At 36.0% G+C, this 25,314-nt stretch overlaps 1 protein-coding gene across 1 annotated transcript in view; it reads right to left on the reverse strand.

Moving 5' to 3' along the window:
• Positions 1–25,314, reverse strand: part of DACH2 (dachshund family transcription factor 2) — a 798,949-nt gene that overhangs the window by 279,586 nt on the left and 494,049 nt on the right. The window contains exon 4 of the mRNA XM_043897104.1: positions 13,329–13,460. Coding sequence (XP_043753039.1) covers positions 13,329–13,460 — 132 coding nt within the window. The remainder of the gene's footprint in view (positions 1–13,328; positions 13,461–25,314) is intronic.

Raw genomic sequence — 25,314 nt, forward strand, 5'->3', positions numbered from 1 at the left:
TCTGATATCCCCATCTCTTGCAGAATTTCCACAGTTTATTGTGATCCACACAGTCAAAGGTTTTGGCTTAGTCAATAAAGCAGAAATAGAGGCTTTTCTGAAACTCTCTTGCTTTTTCGATGATCCAGAGGATGTTGGCAATTTGATCTCTGGTTCTCCTGCCTTTTCTAAAGCCAGATTGAACATCTGAAAGTTCCCCATTCATGTATTGCTAAAGCCTGGCTTGGAGAATTTTAAGCATTACTTTACTAGCGTGAGATGAGTGCAATTGTGGGGTAGTTTCATCATTCTTTGGTAAGGCCTTTCTTTGGGATTGGAATGAAAACTGACCTTTTCCAGTTCTGTGGCCACTGCTGAGTTTTCCAAATTTGCTGGCATATTGAGTGCAGCACTTTCACAGCATCATCTTTCAGGATTTGAAATATCTCAACTGGAATTCCATCACCTCCACTAGCTTTGTTCTTAGTGATGCTTCCTAAGGCTCACTTGACTTCACATTCCAGGATGTCTGGCTCTAGGTGAGTGATCACACCATCGTGATTATCTGGGTCATGAAGATCTTTTTTGTACAGTTTTTCTGTGTATTCTTGCCACCTCTTCTTAATATATTCTGTTTCTGTTAGGTCCCTACCATTTCTGTCCTTTATCGAGCCCATCTTTGCATGAAATGTTCCCTTGGTATCTCTAATTTTCTTGAAGAGATCTCTAGTCTTTCCCATTCTGTTGTTTTCCTCTATTTCTTTGCATTGATTGCTGAGGAAGGCTTTCTTATCTCTCCTTGCTATTCTTTGGAACTCTGCATTCAAATGGTAATATCTTTCCTTTTCTCCTTTGTTTTTCACTTCTCTTCTTTTCACAGCTATTTATAAGACCTCCTCAGACAGCCATTTTGCTTTTTTGCATTTCTTTTTTCTTGGGGATGGTCTTAATTCCTGTCTCCTGTACAGTGTCACAAACCTCCCTCCATAGTTCATCAGGAACTCTGTCTATTAGATCTAGTCCCTTAAATCTATTTCCCGCTTTCACTGTATAGTCATACGGGATTTGATTTAGGTCATACCAGAATGGTCTAGTGGTTTTCTCCAGTTTATTCAATTTCAGTCTGAATTTGACAATAAGGAGTTCATGATCTGAGCCACAGTCAGCCTCTGGCCTTGTTTTTGCTGACTCTATAGAGATTCTCCATATTTGGCTCCTAAGAATATAATCAATCTGATTTCGGTGTCAACCATCTGGTGATGTCTATGTGTAGAGTCTTCTCTCGTGTTGTTGGAAGAGGGTGTTTGCTATGACCAGTGCATTCTCTTGGCAAAACTCTATTAGCCCTTGCCATGCTTCATTCTGTACTCCAAGGCCAAATTTGCCTGTTCTCCAGGTGTTTCTTGACTTCTTACTTTTGCATTCCATTCCCTATAATGAAAAGGACACCTTTTGGGGGTGTTAGTTCTAGAAGGTCTTGTAGGTTTTCATAGAACTGTTCAACTTTAGCTTCTTCAGCGTTACTGGTCAGGGCATAGACTTGGATTACCATGATATTGAATGGTTTGCCTTGGAAACAAACAGAGATCAGTCTGTCATTTTTGAGATTGCCTCCAAGTACTGCATTTTGGACTCATATGCAATTACACAACTCAGTTTAAACTCTGTACTAGGGATTATACAACATCAATGTACCTGGCTGGAAGACAGTTTCTCCTTCCTGAAAAGCTTCTTACTAATCCTGATACCGCGAATGTATATTATGGGAATGTGTGTGGAAGATCTTTAGTGTTAAATTCTAATCTTGTTATACTAAAATGTAAATTGCTGGAGTACTTCTGGTAAAATTTTCACAAACTTGAGACATTCTTTTGATTCATCGTTCAGTTCAGTTCAGTTCAGGCTCTCAGTCTTGTCTGACTCTTTGTGATCCCATGAATCACAGCACTCCAGGCCTCCCTGTCCATTGCCAACTCCCGGAGTCTACTCAAACTCATGCCCATCGAGTCGGTGATGCCATCCAGTCATCTCATCCTCTGTTAACCCCTTCTCCTCCTGCCCCTAATCCCTCCCAGCATCAGGGTCTTTTCCGAAAAGTCAACCCTTTGCATGAGGTGGCCAAAGTATTGGAGTTTCAGCCTCAGCATCAGTCCTTCCAATGGACACCCAGGACTGATCTCCTTTAGGGTGAACTGATACATTGCAATAACTAGTTAAAAGATATATAACCCCATTGCTAACACTAGCAAGGGGATATTCTTTCTGCACCCTTATGATGTCTATGTCAGAAGCATTCTCTATCCCTTTGATACTTTAGTAAACCTCTATTACATAAAAGCTCTGAGCGATCAAGCCTCGTCTCTGGCCCTGGTTTGAATTCTTCTTCTCTGGAGGGCAAAAATCCAGGGATCTTTCTTGGTTCACCAACAACCTTTCATAACTGTCTGTTTAGATTTTAGGTTTCCAGTTTCTTCCTGTTCAGTCTTGGAAGTTTGTATGTTTCTAGGTATTTATTCTTTCTTCTAGGTTGCCCAGTTTGTTGTCTTCTATTGTCTATATATCTGTGCTATTTCTCCTCCATCATTTCTTAATTTGTTTATTAGTGTTCTCTCTTTTTTTTTTCCTTAATGAGTTAAAGGATTGTGAATTTTAACATTTCAAAAAACTGTTTTCTCTTCCTATTTTGGTCTCTATTTTATTTATCTCATCTGTAATCTGTACTATTTCCTTCCTTTTGTTCTCCTTGTTTTTATTTTTCTAATTCCTATACATGGTAGGTTAGCTTATTTTTTGGTTTCTTTTTTTTTTTTTTTAAGATTTCTATTTCTTTAAGTAGACCTAGAGTGAAACATCCTGGAATATGAAGTCAAGTGGGGCTTAGAAAGCATCACTATGAACAAAGCTAGTGGATGTGATGGAATTCCAGTTGAGCTATTTCAAATCCTGAAACATGATGCTGTTAAAGTGCTGCACTCATTTGTCAGCAAATTTGGAAAACTCAGCAGTGGCCACAGGACTGGAAAAGGTCAGTTTTCATTCTAATCCCTAAGAAAGGCAATCCCAAAGAATGCTCAAACTACTGCACAATTGCCCTCATCTCACACACTAGTAAAGTAATGCTCAAAATTCTCCAAGCCAGGCTTCAGCAATATGTGAAACGTGAACTTCCAGATCTTCAGGCTGGTTTTAGAAAAGGCAGAGGAACCAGAGATCAAATTGCCGATATCCACTGGATCATTGAAAAAGCAAGAGAGTTCCAGAAAAACAGCTATTTCTGCTTTATTGACTATGCCAAAGTCTTTGACTCTGTGGATTACAATAAACTGTGGAAAATACTGAAACGGATGGGAGTACCAGACCACCTGACCTGCCTCTTGAGAAACCTGTATGCAGGTCAGGAAGCAACAGTTAGAACTGGGCATGGAAGAACAGACTGGTTCCAAAGAGGAAAAGGAGTATGTCAAGGCTGTATATTGTCACCCTGCTTATTTAACTTATATGAAGAGTACATCATGAGAAATGCTGGGCTAGAAGAAGCACTAGCTGGAATCAAGTTTGCCCAGAGAAATATCAATAACCTCAGATATGCAGATGACACCACCCTTATGGCAGAAAATGAAGAGGAACTGAAAAGCCTCTTGATGAAAGTGAAAGAGGAGAGTGAAAAAGTTGGGTTAAAGCTTAACATTCAGAAAACTAAGATCATGGCATCTGGTCCCATCACCTCATGGGAAATAGATGGGGAGACAGTGGAAACAGTGGCTGACTTTATTTTTTTGGGCTCCAAAATCACTGCAGATGGTGACGGCAGCCATGATATTAAAAGACACTTATTCCTTGGAAGGAAAGTTATGACCAACCTAGATAGCATATTAAAAAACAGAGACATCACTTTGCCAACAAAGGTCCATCTTGTTAATGCTATGGTTTTCCAGTGGTCATGTATGGATGTGAGAGTTGGACTTTGAAGAAAGCTGAGCGCTGATGAATTGATGCTTTTGAACTGTGTTGTTGGAGAACACTCTTGAGAGTCCCCTGGACTGCAAGGAGATCCAACCAGTCCATCCTAAAGGAGATCAGTCCTGGGTGTTCTTTGGAAGGACTGATGCTGAAGCTGAAACTCCAATACTTTGGCCACCTCACATGAAGAGTTGACTCATTGGAAAAGACCCTGATGCTGGGAGGGATTGGGGGCAGGAGGAGAAGGGAGCGACAGAGGATAAGATGGTTGGATGGTATCAACGACTCGGGATTGGGGGCAGGAGGAGAAGGGGACGGCCAAGGATGAGATAGCTGGATGGCATCACTGACTTGATGCACATGAGTTTGAGTAAACTCCGGGAGTTTGTGATGGACAGGGAGGCCTGGCGTGCTGCGATTCATGGGGTCGCAAAGAGTCGGACACGACTGAGCGACTGGACTGAACTGAACTGAACTGATAAACTTTCCTCTTAGAACTGTTTTTACTACACTCTATAGATTTTTAAAAGTTATGCTTTCATTTTCATTTATCTCAATTATATTCTTATTTCCTCTTTGACTTCTTCATTCGCACATGTGATTTTTAGTAGCATTTTTTTATACTCCACCTATTTGTCTTTCTCCCATTTTCTGCCTCTAATTGATCTATGTTTCATATCATTTTTCTCAGAAAAGATGCTTGATATGATTTATATCCTCTTAAGCATTTGTTGAAAGTTGTTTTGTGATCTATCATGATTTATTCTGGATAATGTTTCATGTGCTCTTTAAAAGAATGCATGCACAGCTGGTTTGTCCCCAAGAAATCTATTAAGCCCAACTGGTCAAATGTTTGATTTAAAACCACTCTACATTTACTGATTTTATTTGTCTGGATTATTTGTCCATGGATTTTAGTGGGATGTTAAAGTACCCAACTATTATTGTACTATGCTAATTTCTCCCTTTATTTCTGTTAATATTTCCATTGTATATTTAGGTGCTCCTACATTAGGTGCACATATGTTTATAAATGTTATATCCTCTTCTTTACTGATACATGTATCATTACTAACGCAATTCTTAGTCTTTTGTTTTAGACTGTTTTAAAGTCATTTTGACATGCATCTTGCTACCCTAGCTTTCTTTTCATTTCCATTTGCATGGTATATCTCTTCCCACACCTCACATTCATTCTGTGCATGTCTTTACCTCTGAAGTGAGTCTCTTTTTAGCAGCATATAGATTGATCTTTTGTGCTTTATTCAATCAACCACCCCAATGTCTTTTGCTTAGAGCAATTAGTCCATTGACTTATAAAGGGACTATTTTTTTTTTCGTTTATTTTTATTAGTTGGAGGCTAATTACTTTACAATATTGTAGTGGATTTTGTCATACATTGATAGGCATGTAGTTACTGGTAATTTTTTTTTTCTTTGGCTTGTTTTCTTGTCATTACTGTTGTATTTCTCTATTATTTTCTTCTCCATTTAGTCTTTTCCTTTCAAACAATGATGATTTTTGTTGGTGTGATGCTTGTATTTCTTTCTCTCTAGTTTTTGTGTATATATTGAAGGTTTTTCTTTTTTTCTTACTAAGTGACTTTATTTTTTTTTTTCATTTATTTTTATTCGTTGGAGGCTAATTACTTTACAATATTGTAGTGATTTTTGCCTTACATTGACATGAATCAGCGATGGATTTACAAGTGTTTCCCATCCTGAAACTCCCTCCCACCTTCCTCCCCATTCCATCACTCTGGGTCATCCCAGTGCACCAGCCCCAAGCATCCTCTATCATGCATCCAACCTGGACTGGCAATCTGTTTCATATTTGATAATATACATGTTTCGATGCTGTTATCTCAGATCATCCCACCCTTGCCTTCTCCCATAGAGTCCAAAAGTCTGTTCTATAGATCTGTGTCTTTTTCTGTCTTGCATGTAGGGTTATCGTTACCATCTTTCCAAATTCCATATATATGTGTTAGTATACCATATTGGTGTTTATCTTTCTGACTTACTTCACTCTGTATATTGGGCTCCAGTTTTATCCATCTCATTAGAACTTATTCAAATATATTCTTTTTAATGGCTGAGTAATATTCCATTGTGTATATGTACCAAAGCTTTCTTATCCATTCGTCTGCTGATGGACATAGAGGTTGCTTCCATGTCCTGGCTATTACAAACAGTGCTGTGATGAACATTGGGGTACACATGTCTCTTTCAGTTCTGGTTTCCTAGGTGTGTATGCCCGGCAGTGGGATTGCTAGGTCATATGGCAGGTTTTTTTTTCCCAGTTTTTTAAGGAAACTACACACTTTTCTCTATAGTGGCTGTACTAGTTTGCATTCACACCAACAGTGTAAGAGGGTTCCCTTTTCTAAACACCCTCTCCAGCATTTATTGCTTATATACTTTTGGATAGCAGCCATTCTGACTGGCGTGTAATGGTACCTCATTGTGGTTTTGATTTGCATTTCTCTGATAATGAGTGATATTAAGCATCTTTTCATGTGTTTGTTAGCTATCTGTATGTCTTTTCAGCAATGGAGTTCATATACATTGCCCTCTCACCATATTTTGCTTGTTTAATCCAATATTTATGTTCAAACACACTCTAAAAGATCTAAAATTTGTACTCCCCTTTCTACTTTTTGTGATCTTGTATTATTTTTTATATATTAATATCTACCCCTTAATTGTTTATTGTAGTCATAATCAATTTTACAGTTTCGTCTCAGCATTTGCACTAGCTTATTTAAGTTGTTGATTCACAGTCTTCACTATATATTTGTCTTAACCTGTGGGACTTTTCCTTTCATATAATTCCTTATTTCATGTAACCTTAACTTTTTTGAATTAATTGATTTTTTTATTGAAGGATAATTGCCTTACAGAATTTTGTTGTTTTCTGTCAAACCTCAACATGAATCAGCCATAGATATAAATACATCTTCTCCCTTTTGAACCTCCCTCCCTCCCTTCTCCCTCCCCATCCCATCCCTCTAGGTTGATACTTTTTATCTTAATGAAGAAAGACCCTTTAACACTTTTTGTAATGTTGGTTTAGTGTTGATTAGTTCTTTATATCTTTGGTTGTTGGAGAAATTATTTTATGCTTTCTTCCATTCTGAATAATAACCTTCTTGGGTAGAGTGTGCTAGGTTGAAAGCTTTTCCCTTTCAGCACTTTAATTATATCATACCACTCCCATGTGCTCTGCAATTTTCTGCTGAGAAATAAGTTGATAGCCTTATAGGAAGTCCCTTGTATGTGACTCTCTTTCTCTTGCTGCCTTTTCTCTTTAAATTCTACCATTTTAATTATATGCCTTGGTGTGGGTTTCTTTTGGGTCATCTTGTTTGGAAATTCTGTGCTTTCTGTAGCTGGATATTTCTTTCTTCAGATGTGGGAAATGTTCAACCATAATTTAATCAAATATATTTCTGACCACTTTATTTCCCTGTTTTCCTTCTGGAACCCCTTTAATGTAAACATTTGTACTCTTGATTTTGTCCCAAACGTTCTTTAAACTATCCTTATATTTTAAAACTTTCTTTTCTTTTTCCTTCTGATTGCATGGTTTGATTATTCTTTCAGATCACTTATGTCTTCTGTATTACCTAATCTACTATTAATTCCTTCTAGTGTACTTTTCATTTCAGTTATTGTATTCTTCAGTTTTGATTGGTTAGTTTTTATACTTTTTAGTTTTTTGTTAATTATCTCTGGGATTTCTATTTTATTCCATTGATTCGTATTTCAGTCTTTGTGCCAGTACCATACTGTCTTGATGACAGTAGCTCTGTAATATAGTCTGAAGTCAGGCAGGTTGATTCCTCCAGTACCATTCTTCTTCTTCCTCAAGATTGCTTTGGTTATTTGAGAATTTTGTATTTCCATACAAATTGTGAAATTATTTATTCTAGTTCTCTGAAAAATACTGTTGGTAGCTTCATAGGGACTGCATTGAATCTATAGATTGCTTTGGGTAGTATACTCATTTTCACTATATTGATTCTTCCAATCCATGAACATGGTATATTTCTCCATCTATTTGTGTCCTCTTTGATTTCTTTCACCAGTGTTTTAATAGGTTTCTATATATAGTTCTTTTGTTTCTTTAGGTAGATTTATTCCTAAGTATTTTATTCTTTTCATTGCAATGGTGAATGGAATTGTTTCCTTTCTCTTTCTGTTTTCTCATTGTTAGTGCATAAGAATACAAGGGATTTCTCTGTGTTAATTTTATATCCTTAAACTTTACTATATTAATTGATTAGCTCTAGGAATTTTCTGGTGGTATCTTTAGGGTTTTCTATGTAAATGTTCATGTCATCTGCAAACAGGGAGAATTTTACTTCTTTTCCAATCTGGATTCTTTTTATTTCTTTTTCTTCTCTGTTTGCTGTGGCTAAAACTTCCAAAACTATGTTGAATAATAAGGGTGAGAGTGGGAACCCTTGTCTTGTTCCTGTTTCAGTGGAAATACTTTCAATTATTCACCACTGAGGATAAAGTTTGCTGTGGGTTTATCATATATGGCTTTTATTATGTTGAGGCATGTTTCTTCTAAGCCTGCATTCTGGAGAGTTTTTTGTTTTTTAATCATGAATGGATGTTGAATTTTGTCAAAGGCTTTCTCTGCATCTATTGAAATAATCATATGGTTTTTATCTTTCAATTTGTTAATATGGTGTATTACATTGATTTTCAGATATTAATAAATCCTTGCATTCCTGAGATAAAGCTCACTTGGTCATGATGTATGATCTTTTTAATATGTTGTTTTATTCTGTTTGCTAGAACTTTGTTGAGGATTTTTGCATCTATATTCGTCAGTGATATTGGCCTGTAGTTTTCTTTTTTTGTGTGGCATCTTTGTCTTGTTTTGGTATTAGGGTGATGGTGGCTTCATAGAATGAGTTTGGCAGTTTCCTTTACTCTGCAATTTTCTGGAAGAGTTTGAGTAGGATAGATGTTAGCTCTTCTCTAAAATTTTGGTAGAATTCTCCTGTGGAGCCATCTGTTCCTGGGCTTTTGTTTCTTGGAAGAATTTTGATTACAGTTTTGATATTCGGGCTTGTGATGGGTCTGTGAAGATTTTCTATTTCTTCCTGGTTCAGTTTTGGAAGGTTATACTTTTCTAAGAATTCGTCCATTTCTTCCAAATTGTCTATTTTATTGGCATACAGTTCCTGATAGCAGTCTCTTATGATCCTTTGTGTTTCTGTGTTGTCTGTTGTGATTTTTACAATTTCATTTCTAATTTTGTTGATTTTATTCTTCTCCCATTTTTCTTGACGAGTCTGTTTTATTTATCTTTTCAAAGAACCAGCTTTCAGTTTTGCTGATTTTTATTATAGTCTCCTTTGTTTCATTTTCAATTATTTCTGCCCCAATTTTTATCATTTCTTTCTTTCTACTAACCCTGGGTTCTTCATTTCTTCTTTTTCTCATTGCTTTAGGTGTAAAGTTAGGTTATTTATTTGATTTTTCTCTTGTTTCATGAGGTAATCATGTACTGCTATGAACCTTCCCCTTAGCACTGCTTTTACTGAATCCCACAAGTTTTGGGCTGTTGTGTTTTCATTTTCATTTGTTTCTATGCATATTTTGATTTCCTTTTTTATTTCTTCTGTGATTTGTTGGTTATTTAGAAGCACTTTATTTAGCCTTCATATGTTTGTATTGTTAAAGATTTTTTTCTTGCAGTTGACATCTAATCTTACTATTTTGCAATCAGAAAAGATGGCTGCAATCATTTCAATTCTTTTGAATTTACCAAGGCTAGATTTATGGCCCTGGATGTAATCTATCCTGGAGTAGGTTCCTTGTGCACTTGAGAAGTAGGTGAAATTCATTGTTTTGGGGTGAAGTGTCCTACATATATATAATTAGGTCTAACGGGTCCATTTTATCTTTTAAAATTTGTCTTTCCTTTAATTTTCTGCTTGATTGATATAGTTGTGAGTGGGTGTTAAAATCTCCCACTATTATTCTGTCACTGTTAATTTCCCCTTTCATACTTGTTAGCATTTGCATTACATATTGCACTGTCCTATGTTGGGTGCATATATATATATTTATAATTCTTGTATCTTCTTCTTGGATTGATCCTTTGTCTCTCTTTACATAGCCTTTATTTCAAAGTCTATTTTATCTGATATGTGTATTGCTACTCCTGCTTTCTTTTGGTCTCTATTTACATGAAATATGTTTTTCAAGCCCTTCACTTTCAGTCGGTATGTGTCCCTTGTTTTGAGGTGGGTCTCTTGTAGACAGCATATATAGGGATCTTGTTTTTGTATCCATGCTGGGAAAACTGGTCAACCACTTGTTAAAGAATGAAACCAGAACACTTTCTAACACCATATGCAAAAATAAATTCAAAATGGATTAAAGATCTAAATGTAAGACAAGAAACTATAAAACTCTTAGAGGAAAACTTAGGCAAAACACTCTGACATAAATCACAGCAGGATCCTCTATGACCCACCTCCCAGAGTAATGGAAATAAAATAAAAAATAAACAAGTGTGACCTAGTTAAACTTAAAAGATTTTGCACAATGAAGGAAGCTATAAGGAAAGTGAAAAGACAGCCTTCAGAATGGGAGAAAATACTAGCAAATGAAGGAACTGACGAAGAATTAATCTTAGAAATATATAAGCAACTCATTCAGCTCAATTCCAGAAAAATAAACGATGCAATAAAAAATTGGCCAAAGAACTAAACAGACATTTCTCCAGAGAAAACACACAGATGGCTAACAAATACATGAATAGATGCTCAACATCACTCATAATCAGAGAAATGCAAATCAAATCCACAATGAGGTACCATCTCTCCCCAGTCAGAATGGCTGCTATCAAAAAGTCTACAAACAGTAAGTGCTGGAGAGGGTGTGGAGAAAAGGGAACCCTCCTAACACTGTTGGTGGGAATGCAAACTAGTACAGCCACTATGGAGAACAGTGTGGAGATTCCTTAAAAAAACTGGAAATATAACTGCCATATGACCCAGCAATCCCACTGCTGTGCATACACACTGAGGAAACCAGAATTGAAAGAGACACATGTATCCCAATGTTCATCACAGCACTGTTTACAATAGTTAGAACATGGGAGCAACCTAGATGTCCATTGGCAAACAAATGGATAAGAAAGCAGTGGTACATATACACAATGGAATATTACTCAGTATTAAAAATAATGCATTAGAATCCATTCTAATGAGGGGGATGAAACTGGAACCTATTATACAGAGTAAAGTAAGTCAGAAAGAGAAACACCAATACAGTATATTAACACATATATATGGAATTAAAATGATGGTAACAATGACCCTACTTGTGAGATAGCAAAAGAGATAGAGATGTAAAGAACAGACTTTTGGACTCTGTGGGAGAAGAGAAGGGGGGATGATTTGAAAGAATAGCATGGAAACATGTATATTACAATATGTGAAATAGATCACCAGTCCAGGTTCAATGTACGAGACAGGGCCTTAAGGCCAGTGTATTGGGATGTCCCTGAGGGATGGGATGGGGAGGGAGGTGGGAGAGGGATTCAAGATGGGGGACACATGTGCATATTCTTGTCAATATATTGCAAAAACCACTACAACACTGTAATTAGCTTCTAAGTAAAATAAATAAATTAATTTTAAAAATGTATTCCAAGGGTTAAATAAAATAAAATTCCTCTTACAAAACAACATTGAAGTGGAGGAAAATGTGAAAAGGGTACATACTTTGGACTTAACTATATATGGTTGAAACTGAGCTCTGCCACTTACTAGCTTTGTGATTACCAGCAAAGCTGAAACACTCTGTGCCTCTGTTTCACAATCTGCAAAATGGAAATTTTGAAAATTCCATTTTCCCAGGAATTTGGTAAGAAATAAATTAGTTAACATGAGAGATAGAAGATGGATAATTTCAAGAGATCTAATGCACAGCACTGTGATTAGAATTAACAGTATTGTATTATACATTTAAAAGTTGTTAAGAGAGTTAATCCTAAAAGTTCTCACTACCAAAACAGAAATGATAATTATGACATAATAGAGGTGTTAACATTATTGTTGATAATTATATTGTAATATATAAGTGCATCAAATCAACACTTTGTACATTTCAAACTTACACAATGTAAAACTGAGCATGTTTCCATTTATTCCCCATTATGAGCACTGGTTGAAGGCCAATTCTCATTCTATAATTCTCCATGAACACTTCAACTTTAGATGAGTTTATTATGTTGATTTGATTCAGTAATTTATTTCTTTAATTCTTCTTCCCTTTTCTCTTCAAAAGAAAGCCCCAAAATGCTTTAAATTTTAGGAGCCTAATAGAAGAGAGAAAATGCTGCTACCTATTTGCCTATCAAATTATATTGAATTTAACTGCAAAAGCATATTGGAAGCTTGGAGCTCCTAAGACCATTATTGGATGCCCCTTATTATTCCCTATTAAAAGTATACTTTATTTATTTGTCTATTTATGTGTCCATTCATGTGTGTTACACAGATAATTATAATCCCACCTACTTCCTAAAGAGATCTCGAGGGTGATCTTATGATCAAAGTCAAGGTACAATTTTTATAGGGTAATGGAAAAATAAACAAAAAACAGTTACTGAGAAGGGAGAGGACATTCCACTTCACAGGCATTTTTCTCATCTCCTTTTTTCCCCATCTTTTTTATTTGCTTTCTTCTTGTTCTACCACATTTCTTTAGCCCCTGTTGATAATGCCTCATCTCCCAGCACCTCAAAACAAAGGTAGATTCTCAGTGCTGCATTTCAGTGTTAAATTTAGAAAAAAATGAAGAAGGCTGAGATGAAACTGAAGGGGACATCTTTTAGTAAGCAAAAGGTGTAATAGGTAGCACTATAAATATTAGAATTTAACCCCACCACAACAAACAATGGAGATACTAAATATTTCCCGAAATGAGGTTTTGATCTATAATAGTTTTCTAATTTCAATGTACAAGTTAGAGGTAGGATTAAACCTCCTTTTGTGTGTGCATGTGTGCTAAATTGCTTCAGCTGTGTCTGACTCTGTGTGACACTGTGAACAGCAGTCTGCCAGCCTGCTCTGTCCATGGGATTCTGGGGGCAAAAATACTGGAGTGGGTTGCTGTGCCCTCCTCCAGGAGATCTTCCTGACCCAGGGATCGAACCCACGTCTTTTACATCTCCTGCATTGGCATGTGGGTTCTTTACCACTGAGCCACCAGGGAAGCCCCCTCCTTTTGTAGTAACTGCTTATAATCAAAGTATACATATTATTCTCTTCTTTCCCTCAGTCCTCCTCTCTCCAATTCCAGAATAAGTCAATGAGAGTCACCTGCCTTGGATTCCTAAAGACACTCACCTGTATTAGAATTAAGATCATCAGGCTCTGATTCAGTTCCATTTTGGCTTCCTTTTCCCTGAAGAGTGTTCATAGCTATAAGTTTCATCTTCTGCAGCTTCATTGCCTCAGCCATTGCTGCAGCTGTTATACCTAAAACCAGAACCATTCCTTTTAAAACAGGGATTATTTCTTAATGTAATTGAAAGATACATTTAACAGGCCTATGCTATAAAGCACAAGCCAAACGGAAACCCGAGTCTAATTTATGAACAATATCCTTTCAAAAGTTAATTTTCTACTCTTGCAATAACTTCATCTTATAATGTACAAGTTGAAAATCTGAAAAAAATTAAATATGGGTCTGATTCTCAATTCAAAATAGAGAAAACAATGAGCATAACATGAAAAATTTGGGAAAATACCAAAACTCTTGCTAATGTCTTCTGGTGTCTATTAAGAGCTCTGGATAGTTTTTTAAGACAGAACTCACCATACACTAAGAACCCATCTAAGACAACACTGTCAGAAGAAGTACTCTGAAATGCTACAGGGGATGACTTTCTAGGGAATATCCTTGTTGACCCTTCTGCTGAAGAATGGGCTATTTTGCCTCTAAAGTTAGCTTAGAAAAAAAGAATAGAGGGGAGGAAACACTAAAATAGTCATCATACTTTTACTGGCCTCCTTCTCATATGCTGAGAGAAAAAAAGAAAGAAAGAAAACATAGTAGATCACTGCAGAAAGTGTGCCAGCCCTTGCAATATAATTACATTTTTTTATTATTATAAAGCAAATTTTACAATGCTTGTATAAATTCACCTATATTCATACACAAACCTCCACACATAAATACCACACACATTTCTATACCCATGTGAACCCATAAATACAGACACATGTGCATATTACATTCACACACCAGATTTGCCAATTTAGAAAGAATGTGTGCAGATGGAGGAATGGAAGATTCCTCTTCTTATGAGAGCATCAGAATCACAGTTAACTGCTAAACAACCATTCACAAAAAGATACTAAAATGTACCAAAATGATACCCTACATCCAAAGAAAAATCCACAACGAAATGAGAAGAGGGACACAATCACAATAAAATTAAATCCCATACCTGCCATGTGGAAGATTCACAAAGTGGAAAACAATTACACCACAAAAGTTCTCCCACTGGAGTAAAGGTTCTGAGACCCACTTCAGGCTTCCCAGCATGAGGATCTGGCAACAGGCAGAGGAGACCCCAGAGAATCTGGCTTTGAAGGCTAACAGTGTTTGCCTGAAAGAATTACACAGGACTGGGGGAAACAGGCTCTACTCTTGGAGGGTACACACAAGGACCCGTGTGCACCAGGACCCAGGGAAACAAAGCAGTGACCCCATAAGAGACTGGGCCAGACATACTGGCTGGTATTGGAGGGCCTTTCATGGTGTGGTAGGGCTCGGAACCACTGTGGGGGCAAAGACACTTGCAGCAACAATTATAGGGGGGCACTCACTGGTGTGAGATACCCCAGAGGTTGCAACTGGCCCCACCAACAGCCTATAGGCACAAGTGCTGGGAAATCTCTGGCCAAACATGCAAAAGGGTGGGGAACATACTTCCACCCATCAATAGAAAAGTGGCTAAAAGTCTTACTGAATATAGCCCTGCCCACCAGAAGGACAAGAACTGCCTCCATTCACCACCAATCTCTACCTTCAGGAAGCCTACACAAGCCTCTTAGATAGCCTCATCAACCAGAGGACACATAGCAGAAGCAAGAAGAACTACAATCCTACAGAATACAGAACAGAAACAACAATCACAGAAAGTTAGACAAAGCAATATGGCAAAGAAGTATCTCCCAGATAAAGTGACAACTACCAGAACAACTAAGTGAAGTAGGCAACCTTCAGAAAAGAATTCAGAATAATGACAGTGAAGATGATCCAGGATCTCAGAAAAAGAATAAAGGTGAAGATCAAGAAGACACAATAAATGTTTAAGAAAGATCTAGAAGAACTAAAGCACAAACAAACATGAAAAATACAGTAACTGAAATGAAAAATACACTAGAAGGAATCAACAGCAGAATAACTTTGGCAGAAGAACGGATATGGAATACAGAAGAGCAGAAATCACTGCCACAGAATAGAATAGAGAAAAAGAAATGAAAACAGCCTAAGAAACATCTGGAAAAACATTATATGAATCAATGCTCACATTATAGGTGTTCCAGAAGTAGAAGAGAGAGAGACAGGATCTGAGAAAATATTTGAAGAGATAGTAGCTAAAGACTTCCCTATCATGGGAAAGGAAACAGTCATCCAAATCCAGGAAGCACAGAGTCTCAGGCAGAATAAATCCAAGGAGGAACATACCGAGACATGCAGTAACCAAACTGACAAAAATTTAAGACAAAGAAAAATATGAAAAAGCTACCAGGAAAAAGCAACAAATAATATACAAGGGAACTCTCATAAAGTTATGAATTGATTTCTCAGCAGGAACTCTGCAAGCGAGAAAGGAGTGGTAAGATATATTTAAAGTGATGAAAGGGAAGAAACTGAAGCCTAGAGTACTCTACCGAGCAAGACACTCATTCAAGTTCAATGGAAAAATCAAAAGCTTCACAGACAAGCAAAGTTAAGTGAATTCAGCACCACCAGACCAGCTTTACAACAAATGCTAAAGGGACTTCTCTAATTGGAAAAGGACACAACTAGAAACAAGAATTCAGTGCCACCAGATAAGCTTTGCAACAAATGCTGAAGTGACATCTATAATTGGAAAAAGAAAAGGTCACAACTAGAAATAAGAAACTTATGAATGGAAAAGCTCATTAGTAAAGGCAAACACATAGTAAAGTTAGAAAATAATCCACACACAGATATGGTATTAAAACCAGCAATAGTTAGAGAAGAACACAAATGCAGGGTATGGGAAATGCATTTGAAATTAAAAGACCAGCAACTTAAAACAACCTTATTCATATATCAGTTCAGTTCAGTTCAGTCATTCTGTCGTGTCCGACTCTTTGCAATCCCATGAATTGCAGCACCCCAGGACTCCCTGTCCATCACCAACTCTGGAGATTACTCAAACTCATGTCCATTGAGTTGGTGATGCCATCCAGCCATCTCATCCTCTGTCGTCCCCTTCTCATCCTGCCCCCAGTATCAGGGTCTTTTCCAATTAGTCAACTCTTCACATGAGGTTGCCAAAATATTGGAGTTTCATACATAGACTGCCATATTAAACCTAATGTTAATGGCAAGCTGAAAATCAACAATAGATAGATACACACACACACACACACCCAAAGGAATCAAAACACAGCACTAAAATTAATTATCACAAGAGAAAAGAAAAAAAGAGGAAGGGAAGAAAATATACTTATAAAAACAAATCCAAAACAATTGACAAGATGGCAATAAGAATATTCATATAGGTAATTACCCTAAACATAAACAGATGAAATGCTCGAATCAAAAGACACAGATTGGCTGCCTGGATACAAAAACAAGACTTGTATATATGCTGCTACAAGAGACCTACTTCAGACCTAGGGACACATACAAACAGAAAGTGAGGGGGTATGAAAAGATAATCCATGCAAACAGAAAGCAAAAGAAAGTTAAAATTGTAATACTAAAATCAGAAGAAATACTTTAAAATAAAAACCTTTACAACAGACAAAAGGGACACTATATAATGATCAAGAGATCAAGCCAAAAGTAATATATTACAAATATATATGCACACAACATAGGAAAATCTCAATATATAAGGCAAGTATCAATAGCCATAAAGGGAGAAATAGTAACACAATAATACCAGGGGATTTAGCCCATTTACGCCAATGGACAGAACATCCAGACAGAAAACCAATAAGGAAAAACAGGCCTTGAAAGACGCATTAGATCAGATAAACTTAACTGATTTTTATAGAGCTTTCCAACCAAAAGCAGCAGAATACATATTCTTCTCATGCGCTCAACCAACATTCTCCAAGATTGACCATATAATGGGCCACAAAATGAGTCTCGGTAAATTTAAGAAAACTGAAATTATATCAAGCATCTTTTCTCACCAAAACACTATCAAATTAGCAATTAACTACAAGAAAATAAAAACTCTAAAAATCACAAACATGTGGAGGCTAAACGATATTGTACACAAGAACCAATTGATCACTAAAGAAATCAAAGAGGAAATTAAAAAAAAATAACTGGAGACAATGAAACAAAAACACAACATTCCAAAAGCTATGCAAAAATAGTTCTAATATGGAAGTTTATAGAAATACACTCTTACCTCAGGAAACAACAAAATCTCAAATAAACAACCTAAACTTACCCCTAAAACAACTAGAGAAAGAAAAAACTAACAGAACCAAAAGATAGCATGAGGAAAGAAATTAAAAAATCAGAGCAGAAATAAATGAATTAGAAATAAATAGAAATAATTATAAATAAATAAAGAAAGAACATGATAGAAAAGATCAATGAAACTAAAAGTGGGTTCTTTGAGAAGATAAAACTGACAAACTTTTAGCATATACTTTTGCTTTTCATACTGTTAAAAGAAAAAGGAAGGAAATTCCACAAAAAATCTACTTCTGCTTCATTGACTGTGATAAACCCATTGTGTGAATCAAAACAAACTGTGGAGAATTCTTAAAGAGATGGGAATACCAGACCATCTTACTTGCCTCCTGAGAAACATGTCTGCAGGTCAAGAAGGAACAGTTAGAACTGGACATGGAACAACAAACTGGTTCAAAGTTGGGAAAGGAGTACATCAAGGCTATATATTGTCACCCTGCTTACTTAACTTATATGCAGAGTAAATCATACAAAATGCTGGGTTAGATGAATCCAAGCTGAAATCAAGATTTCTGGGAGAAATATCAATAACCTCAGATATGCAGATTACACCAACTTAATTGCAGAAAATGAAGAGGAACTAAAAAGCCTCTTGATGAAGTTGAAAGAGGAGAGTGAAAAAGCTGGCTTAAAATTCAACATTCAAAAAACTAAGATCATGGCATCGGGTCCCATCACTTCATGACAAATAGATGGGGAAACAGTGGAAACAGTGATAGGCTTTATTTTCTTGGGCTGCAAAATCACTGAAGGTGATAACTGCAGCCATGAAATTTAAAGACGCTTGCTCCTTGAAAGGAAAACTATGACAAACATAGACAGCATACTAAAAAACAGAGACATCACTTCGCTGACAAAGGTCCATATACTCAAAGCTGTGATCTTTCCAGCAGTCATATACAGATTTGAGAGTTGGACCATAAAGAAGGCTGAGAGCCAAAGAATTGATGCTTTTGAACTGTGGTGCTGGGGAAGACTCTTGAGAGTCACTTGGACTACAAGGAGATCAAACCAGTCAATCCTAAAGGAAATATATCCTTAATATTCATTGTGAGGACTGATGCTGAAGCCAATATTTTGGCCACCTGATGTGAAGAGCCAAATCATTGGAAAAGACCTGATACTGTGAAAGACTGAGGGTAGGAGGAGAAGGGGGGTGACAAAGGATAAGATGGTCGGATGACATCATCAACTAAATGAACATGAATCTGAGCAAACTTCAGGAGATAGTGAAGGGCAAGGAAGCCTGGGGTGCAGCAGTCCATGGGTTGTAATGAGTTAAACATGACTGAGCAGCTGAACAACAACAAACCTTTAGTAAGACTCATCAAGCAAAAAATAAAGGTGAGGGCTTAAATCAATATAATTAGAAATGAGAAAGGAAATGTTACAATGGATATCACAGTAATACAAATGATCATAAGATACTACTACAAGTGGCTATTTACCAATTAAATGGTCAAACTGGAAGAAATGGACAAATTCTTAGAAAGGTACAATCACCGAAGACTGAAACAGGTAGAAACATAAAATATGAACAGAGTGATCACATGTACTGAAATTGAAACTATGATTTAAACACTCTCAACAAACAAAGGACCAGATGGCTTCACAAACAATTTCTATAAAACATTTAGAAAAGAGTTAGCATCTATATTTCTGAAATGATTCCAAAAAGTTACAGAGGAAAGAACACTCCCAAACTCAGTATATTAGGTGACCATCACCCTGATACCCAAACTAAACAAAGATAGCACGCACAAAAAGAAAAGTACAAGCCAATATCACTGATGAAGGTAGACATGAAAAACCTCAACAAAATTCTATCAATCTGAATTCAATAATATATTAAATGGATTATCCACCATGATCAAGTGGGAATCATCCCATGAATGCAAGTGGTTTTTAATATCCACAAATCAGTGTAAAACACTGCACTGAAGAATAAAAACAACATGATCATCACAATAGATGCATAAAAAGGTATGACAAAATTCAGCACCCATTTATGATTAAAAAAGAAAAAAAAAAGCTCTCCAGAAAGTTGGCTTAGAAGAAATGTAACATAGTAAAGGCCATATAAGGCAAAACTACAGATAACATGGTAAAAAGTTGAAAGTATTTCCTCTACAATCAGAGAGAAGACAAGGATATTTACACTCTCCATTATAATTCAGTATAATTTTCAACATTCTAGCTAAGGCAATCAGAGAAGCAAAAGAAAAGGACTCCAAATTGGAGAAGAGGTAAAACTGTCACTGTTTGCAAATGACAAAGAAATTCCTATAGATGCTACCAGAAAAATACTAGTGTTCAACAATGAATTTGGTTAAGAGGCAAAATTAATACAGAGAAATATGTTGTGTTTCTATACACTAACAATGAAAAGTCACAAAGAGAAATTAAAGAAACAACCCTATATACCATTGCATCAAAAATAATAAAGTGTTTAGGAATAAACCTACTTAAGGAGACAAAAGAACTGTTCTCTGAAAACTATGATGCTGATGAAAGAAATTGAAACCAACACAAACAGATGGAAAAAATATACCCCATTCTTGGATTGGAAGAATCAATATTGTTAAAATGATTACACTACCTAAGACAATCTACAGATTCAATACAATCCTCATCAAATCACCAGTGGTATTTTTCACAGGACTAGAGCAAAAAATCTTAAAATATCTATGGAGATACAAACGACCCCAAATAGCACAAACCTGAGAAAGAAAAAGAGAGCTGGAGGAATCAGGCTCCCTGACTTCAGACTATACTACAAAGCCACAGTCATCAAAATGGTATGGTATTGGCACTAAAACAGAAATATAGATTAATGGAACAAGAAAGAAAGCCCAGAAATGAACCCACAAATCTATGATCAATTAATGTACAACAATGGAGGTAAGACTACATAGTGGAGAAAAGACAGTCTCTTTAATAAATGGTACTGGGAAAACTGGACAGCTACATGTTAAAAAAATGAAAATAGAACATTCTTTAACATCACTCACAAAAAATAAGCTTAAAATGGATTAAAGACCTAAATTTAAAATTGGGTACTATAAAACTCTTAGAAGAAAACATAGAAAGAAGACATTGTGATAGAAATCACAGCAATATCCTTTATGACTCATCTCCTGGAGTAATGGAAATAAGAAGAAAAATAAACAAATGGGGCCTAATTAAATTAAAAAGCTTTTGCACAGCAAGAGAAACTATAAACAAGATGAAAGAAACAAGATGAAAGACCACCCACAGAAAGAGAGAAGAGATTTGCAAATGATGCAAGTGAAAATGGATTTATCTAAAAATTTTACAAACAGAGCTGTCTCAATACCAATAAAACAAAAACCATGATAAAAAAAATTGGCAGAAGAACTAAATATAGACATTTCTCCAAAGAAGACATACAGGTGGCCAAGAGGCACATGAAAAGATGTTCCACATTGCTAATTAGAGGAATCAAAATCAAAACCACAATGAGATATCACTTCATACCTGTCAGAATGGGCATCATTAAAAAATCTACAAACAATAAATGCTGGAGAGGATGTGGAGAAAAGGGAATTCTCCTATACTGTTTGTGGGAATGTAAGTTGGTATAGTCACTATGGAGAACAGTTTGGAGGTTTCTTAAAAAACTAAAAATAGAACTATCATATGATAGAGCAATCCCACTCTCAGGCATGTATTCAGAAAAAAACTTGATTTGAAATTATGCATGCACTTTAATATTCACTGAAGCACTGTTTACAGTAGCCAATACATGGAAGTAAGCTATGTGCCCTTCTACAGATGAATGGATAAAGAAAATGTGATACATAAATGTAACAGAATATTACCCAGACATAAAAAATAGAATGAAATAATTCCATCTGTAGCAATATGAATGGATCTGGAGACCATCATACTAAGCAAGTCAGGGAGACAAAGACTATTATATGATATCACTTACATGTGGAATCTAAAAGAAGAAAGATACAAATGAACTACTCTACAAAACAGAAACAAATTCACAGGCTTAGAGAATGAATTTATGATTACCAGGGAGGAATGTGGGAGCAAGGAGATAGATTGGAAGTTTGAGATTGACATGTACATACTGCTATATTTAAAATAATCAACAACTACCTACTATAATATATATATATATATATATATATATATAGCAATTTTTTAACTCCATGTAATAGTAAAAAGAGGTAGGAATAAAAAATCCAGATATAATATGAATGTTTAGGTTTGAAATTTTTCCTCCTACAAAGTCTGTATCAGGCTAAACTATAGAAATATATGAGGAAATAGGTACTAAAAATAGATCAATCTATACTTCACCAATGCTCTCCAAAATATCTAGTGAATTCAACTACATTATTTTTATTTTATATTAATTAATTTATTTAGTTTTGGTGGCACTGGGTCTTTCTTGCTACACACAAGACTTTCTCTAGGTGAAGCAAACAGGGGCTACTTCTTGTTGAGAAGCACAGGCTCTAAAGCCTGTGGGTTTCAGTAGCTATGGCTCACAGGCTCTAGGGTGCATGCCCAGTAGTTGGGGTGTGCAAGTTCAGTTACGCTGCAGCAGATGGTATCTTAGCTCCCAGACCAGGGAACAAATCCACAATCCACGTCCCCTCTGTTACAAGCCACATTCTTAAAAACTGAACCACCAGGGAAGTGCCTAAATTATTTATAGATATTATCAAAATCCCTAACTATCTACTGGTACACTGGTGCCATAAGCCAAAAAGAAAACAAGTTCTTGTTAATTTAAAACAGTATTTTAGAATTCAGTCAAACCCATTTGCCCCTGCAAATGCAAATCAAAGAATGCATGTATTGACTGTTGCAAAAAAGAAAATATAGCTACTATTATTAGAAATACAGATTCTCAGAGTTTAAGGGACAGGTGAATTCTTATCAAAGGTATAAGGGGAAGTAACTACAGCCTGGACATCTGCCTATGTTTGGTGGAATCAATGAGCTTTTATTTTGCCACTCTGCACTTTTTGCAATAGATGGAAAACACACAAAAAAGCAAACTTTCTCCACATTAGCTTGTCTATGAATCATGGCAAGCAAAAGATCTGAAAGAAAAGTGCTTTAATCTCCGAAATGATGGTACACATTTGTGCATTTTCTAGATAGTCCTAGAGATTTTCTTGCCATATTTAGCATTGCTGAATTCCAATTGCTCAAATTGGCCTATCCAACATCCAAGGGTTACTATGAACAGAAAATATGATGACAATGATTTAAACAAAGGGATCCTGCTTAGAACTGCCAGGGCTGAGTGCCTCAAAACTAAAAATGCATCAGGAAAATTTTCCAAAATTTATATCACATCTCCTGACTACCAATTCAGAACTGGATATTAACTATAATACTTACTGAATTATTATTTGTTTCATTATTAGTAGTTTAAATAGTGGATTTTTGTGTACAATATGTGGATTTTTATGATATGAAAAATAAAAGTTGACATAATATCTTATAGACAGATAAGGTAAATGTGTATCTCATACAATGACACTAAGAATTAATGAACAAGGTTCCCCTAATATTTTTTATTTCATAAAAATATGGTAAGTTCCAATATCAATTCATTTGTTCAAGAAAGTGCTACCTGTATGTCACTGCAGAAAAAAATCAGTAAATTCAGAAAGTAATATTAAGGTGGTAAAGAATCATGGTATAATAGTACTACAAAGACATTTAAGAGCCATCTGGTTCAATTTCTTCATTTTGAAGATGAGGAAACTGTCTCACATTGATGTGTCATAGATAAGTTATTTAGGGGGAAATATGGAGCAAAACTCAAGTTTCCTGATGTGATCTAGATGTATTTAAGTACTAAAGTTGCTCAAATATAAATTAATGAAAATATATAAAGGGATATGATCCCCTCATCACACACAGTCTCATACTTGTATTTTTATACCTCCTTACAATTTATTTGAGGTTTAGAGATCTAACCTCTAACACATGTTTTGTATTGCCTCATGGTTCATATTACAGTCACTTTAAACTTAAACAAAATCTTAAATCCTACTTGTTGAATCTTCAATACATCATTTGAATATCTGTCTTCAGGGAAAACTACAAACACATGAAGAGCAGTGGAAAAGATGATATGGTTTATTTGGTATTTCATTAGAAATTTCTCCTCTCATTCAACTGATCAATTAAATTTTTAACCTCAGGATATGGTTCAGATGGATTTAAAACAGTCAATTAGCTCCACACACCAAGTTCTCAAAAAAAAAAAAAAAAAAAAAAAAAAGCCCTGAAATAGAACATAAAAAGAGCATGCTGATTTAGGAAATGCTGAGTTAAATTTTACTTGGGAACCAGAGTTTCAGCTCATATCAGACAAGTAGGAAATGGTAAGCTTAATAAGAATGAAGTTTTATGAAGACCTACCTAGAAGACCTTACAGAACTAACATCAAAAAAAGATGTCCTTTTCATCATAGGGGACTGGATTGCAAAAGTAGGAAGTCAAGAGATTCCCAGAGTAACAGGCAAGTTTGGCCTTGGAGTACAAGATGAAACAAGGCAAAGGCTAACAGAGTCTTGCCAAGATAATGCACTGGTCATAGCAAATAACTTCTTCCAACAACACAAGAGAAGACTCCACAGATGGACATCACCAGATAGTCAATACCAAAATCAGACTGATTATATTCTTTGCAGCCAAAGATGGAGAATCTCTATACAGTCAGCACAAACAAGACTGGGAGCTGACTGTGGCTCAGATCATGAATTTCTTATTGCAAAATTCAGCCTTAAGCTGAAGAGAGTAGGGAAAACCCCTAGACCATTCAGTTATGACCTAAATCATATCCCTTATTATTATACAGTGGAAGTGATGAATAGATTCAAGAGATTAGATCTGATAGACAGAGTGCCTGAAGAACTATGGATGGAGGTTCATGATAGGAGACAGTGATCAAGATAATCCCAAAGAAAAAGAAATGCAAAAAAGGCAAAATGATTGTCGGAGGAGGCATTACAAATAGCTGAGAAAAGAAGAGAAGTGAAAGACAAAGGAGAAAAGGAAAGATATACCCATCTGAATGCAGAGTTCCAAAGAATAGCAAGGAGAGATAAGAAATCCCTCCTCAGTGATCTATGCAAAGAAATAGAGGAAAACAACAGAATGGGAAACACTAGAGATCTCTTCAAGAAAATTAGAGATACCAAAGGAACATTTCATGCAAAGATGAGCACAATAAAGGACAGAAATGGAAAAAAAAAAAAAAAAAAGGACAGAAATGGGATGAACCAAACAGAAGCAGAAGATATTAAGAAGAGGTGGCAAGAATACACATAAAAACTATACAGAAAAGATCTTCATGATGGCATGCTCACTCACCTAGAGCCAGACATCCTGGAATGAGAAGTCAAGTGGGCCTTAGTACTATGAACAAAGTTAGTGGAGGTGATGGAATTTCAGTTTAGCTATTTCAAATCCTAAAGGATGATGCTGTTAAAGTGCAGAATTGAATATGCCAACAAATTTGGAAAACTCGGCAGTGGCCTCAGGACTGGAAAAGGTCAGTTTTCATTCCAATGCCAGAGAATGTTCAAACTACTGATCAATTGCACTCATCTCACATGCTAG

The sequence above is a fragment of the Cervus elaphus genome, chromosome X (genome assembly GCF_910594005.1).
Source record: "Cervus elaphus chromosome X, mCerEla1.1, whole genome shotgun sequence".
Classification (NCBI taxonomy): Eukaryota; Metazoa; Chordata; class Mammalia; order Artiodactyla; family Cervidae; genus Cervus; species Cervus elaphus.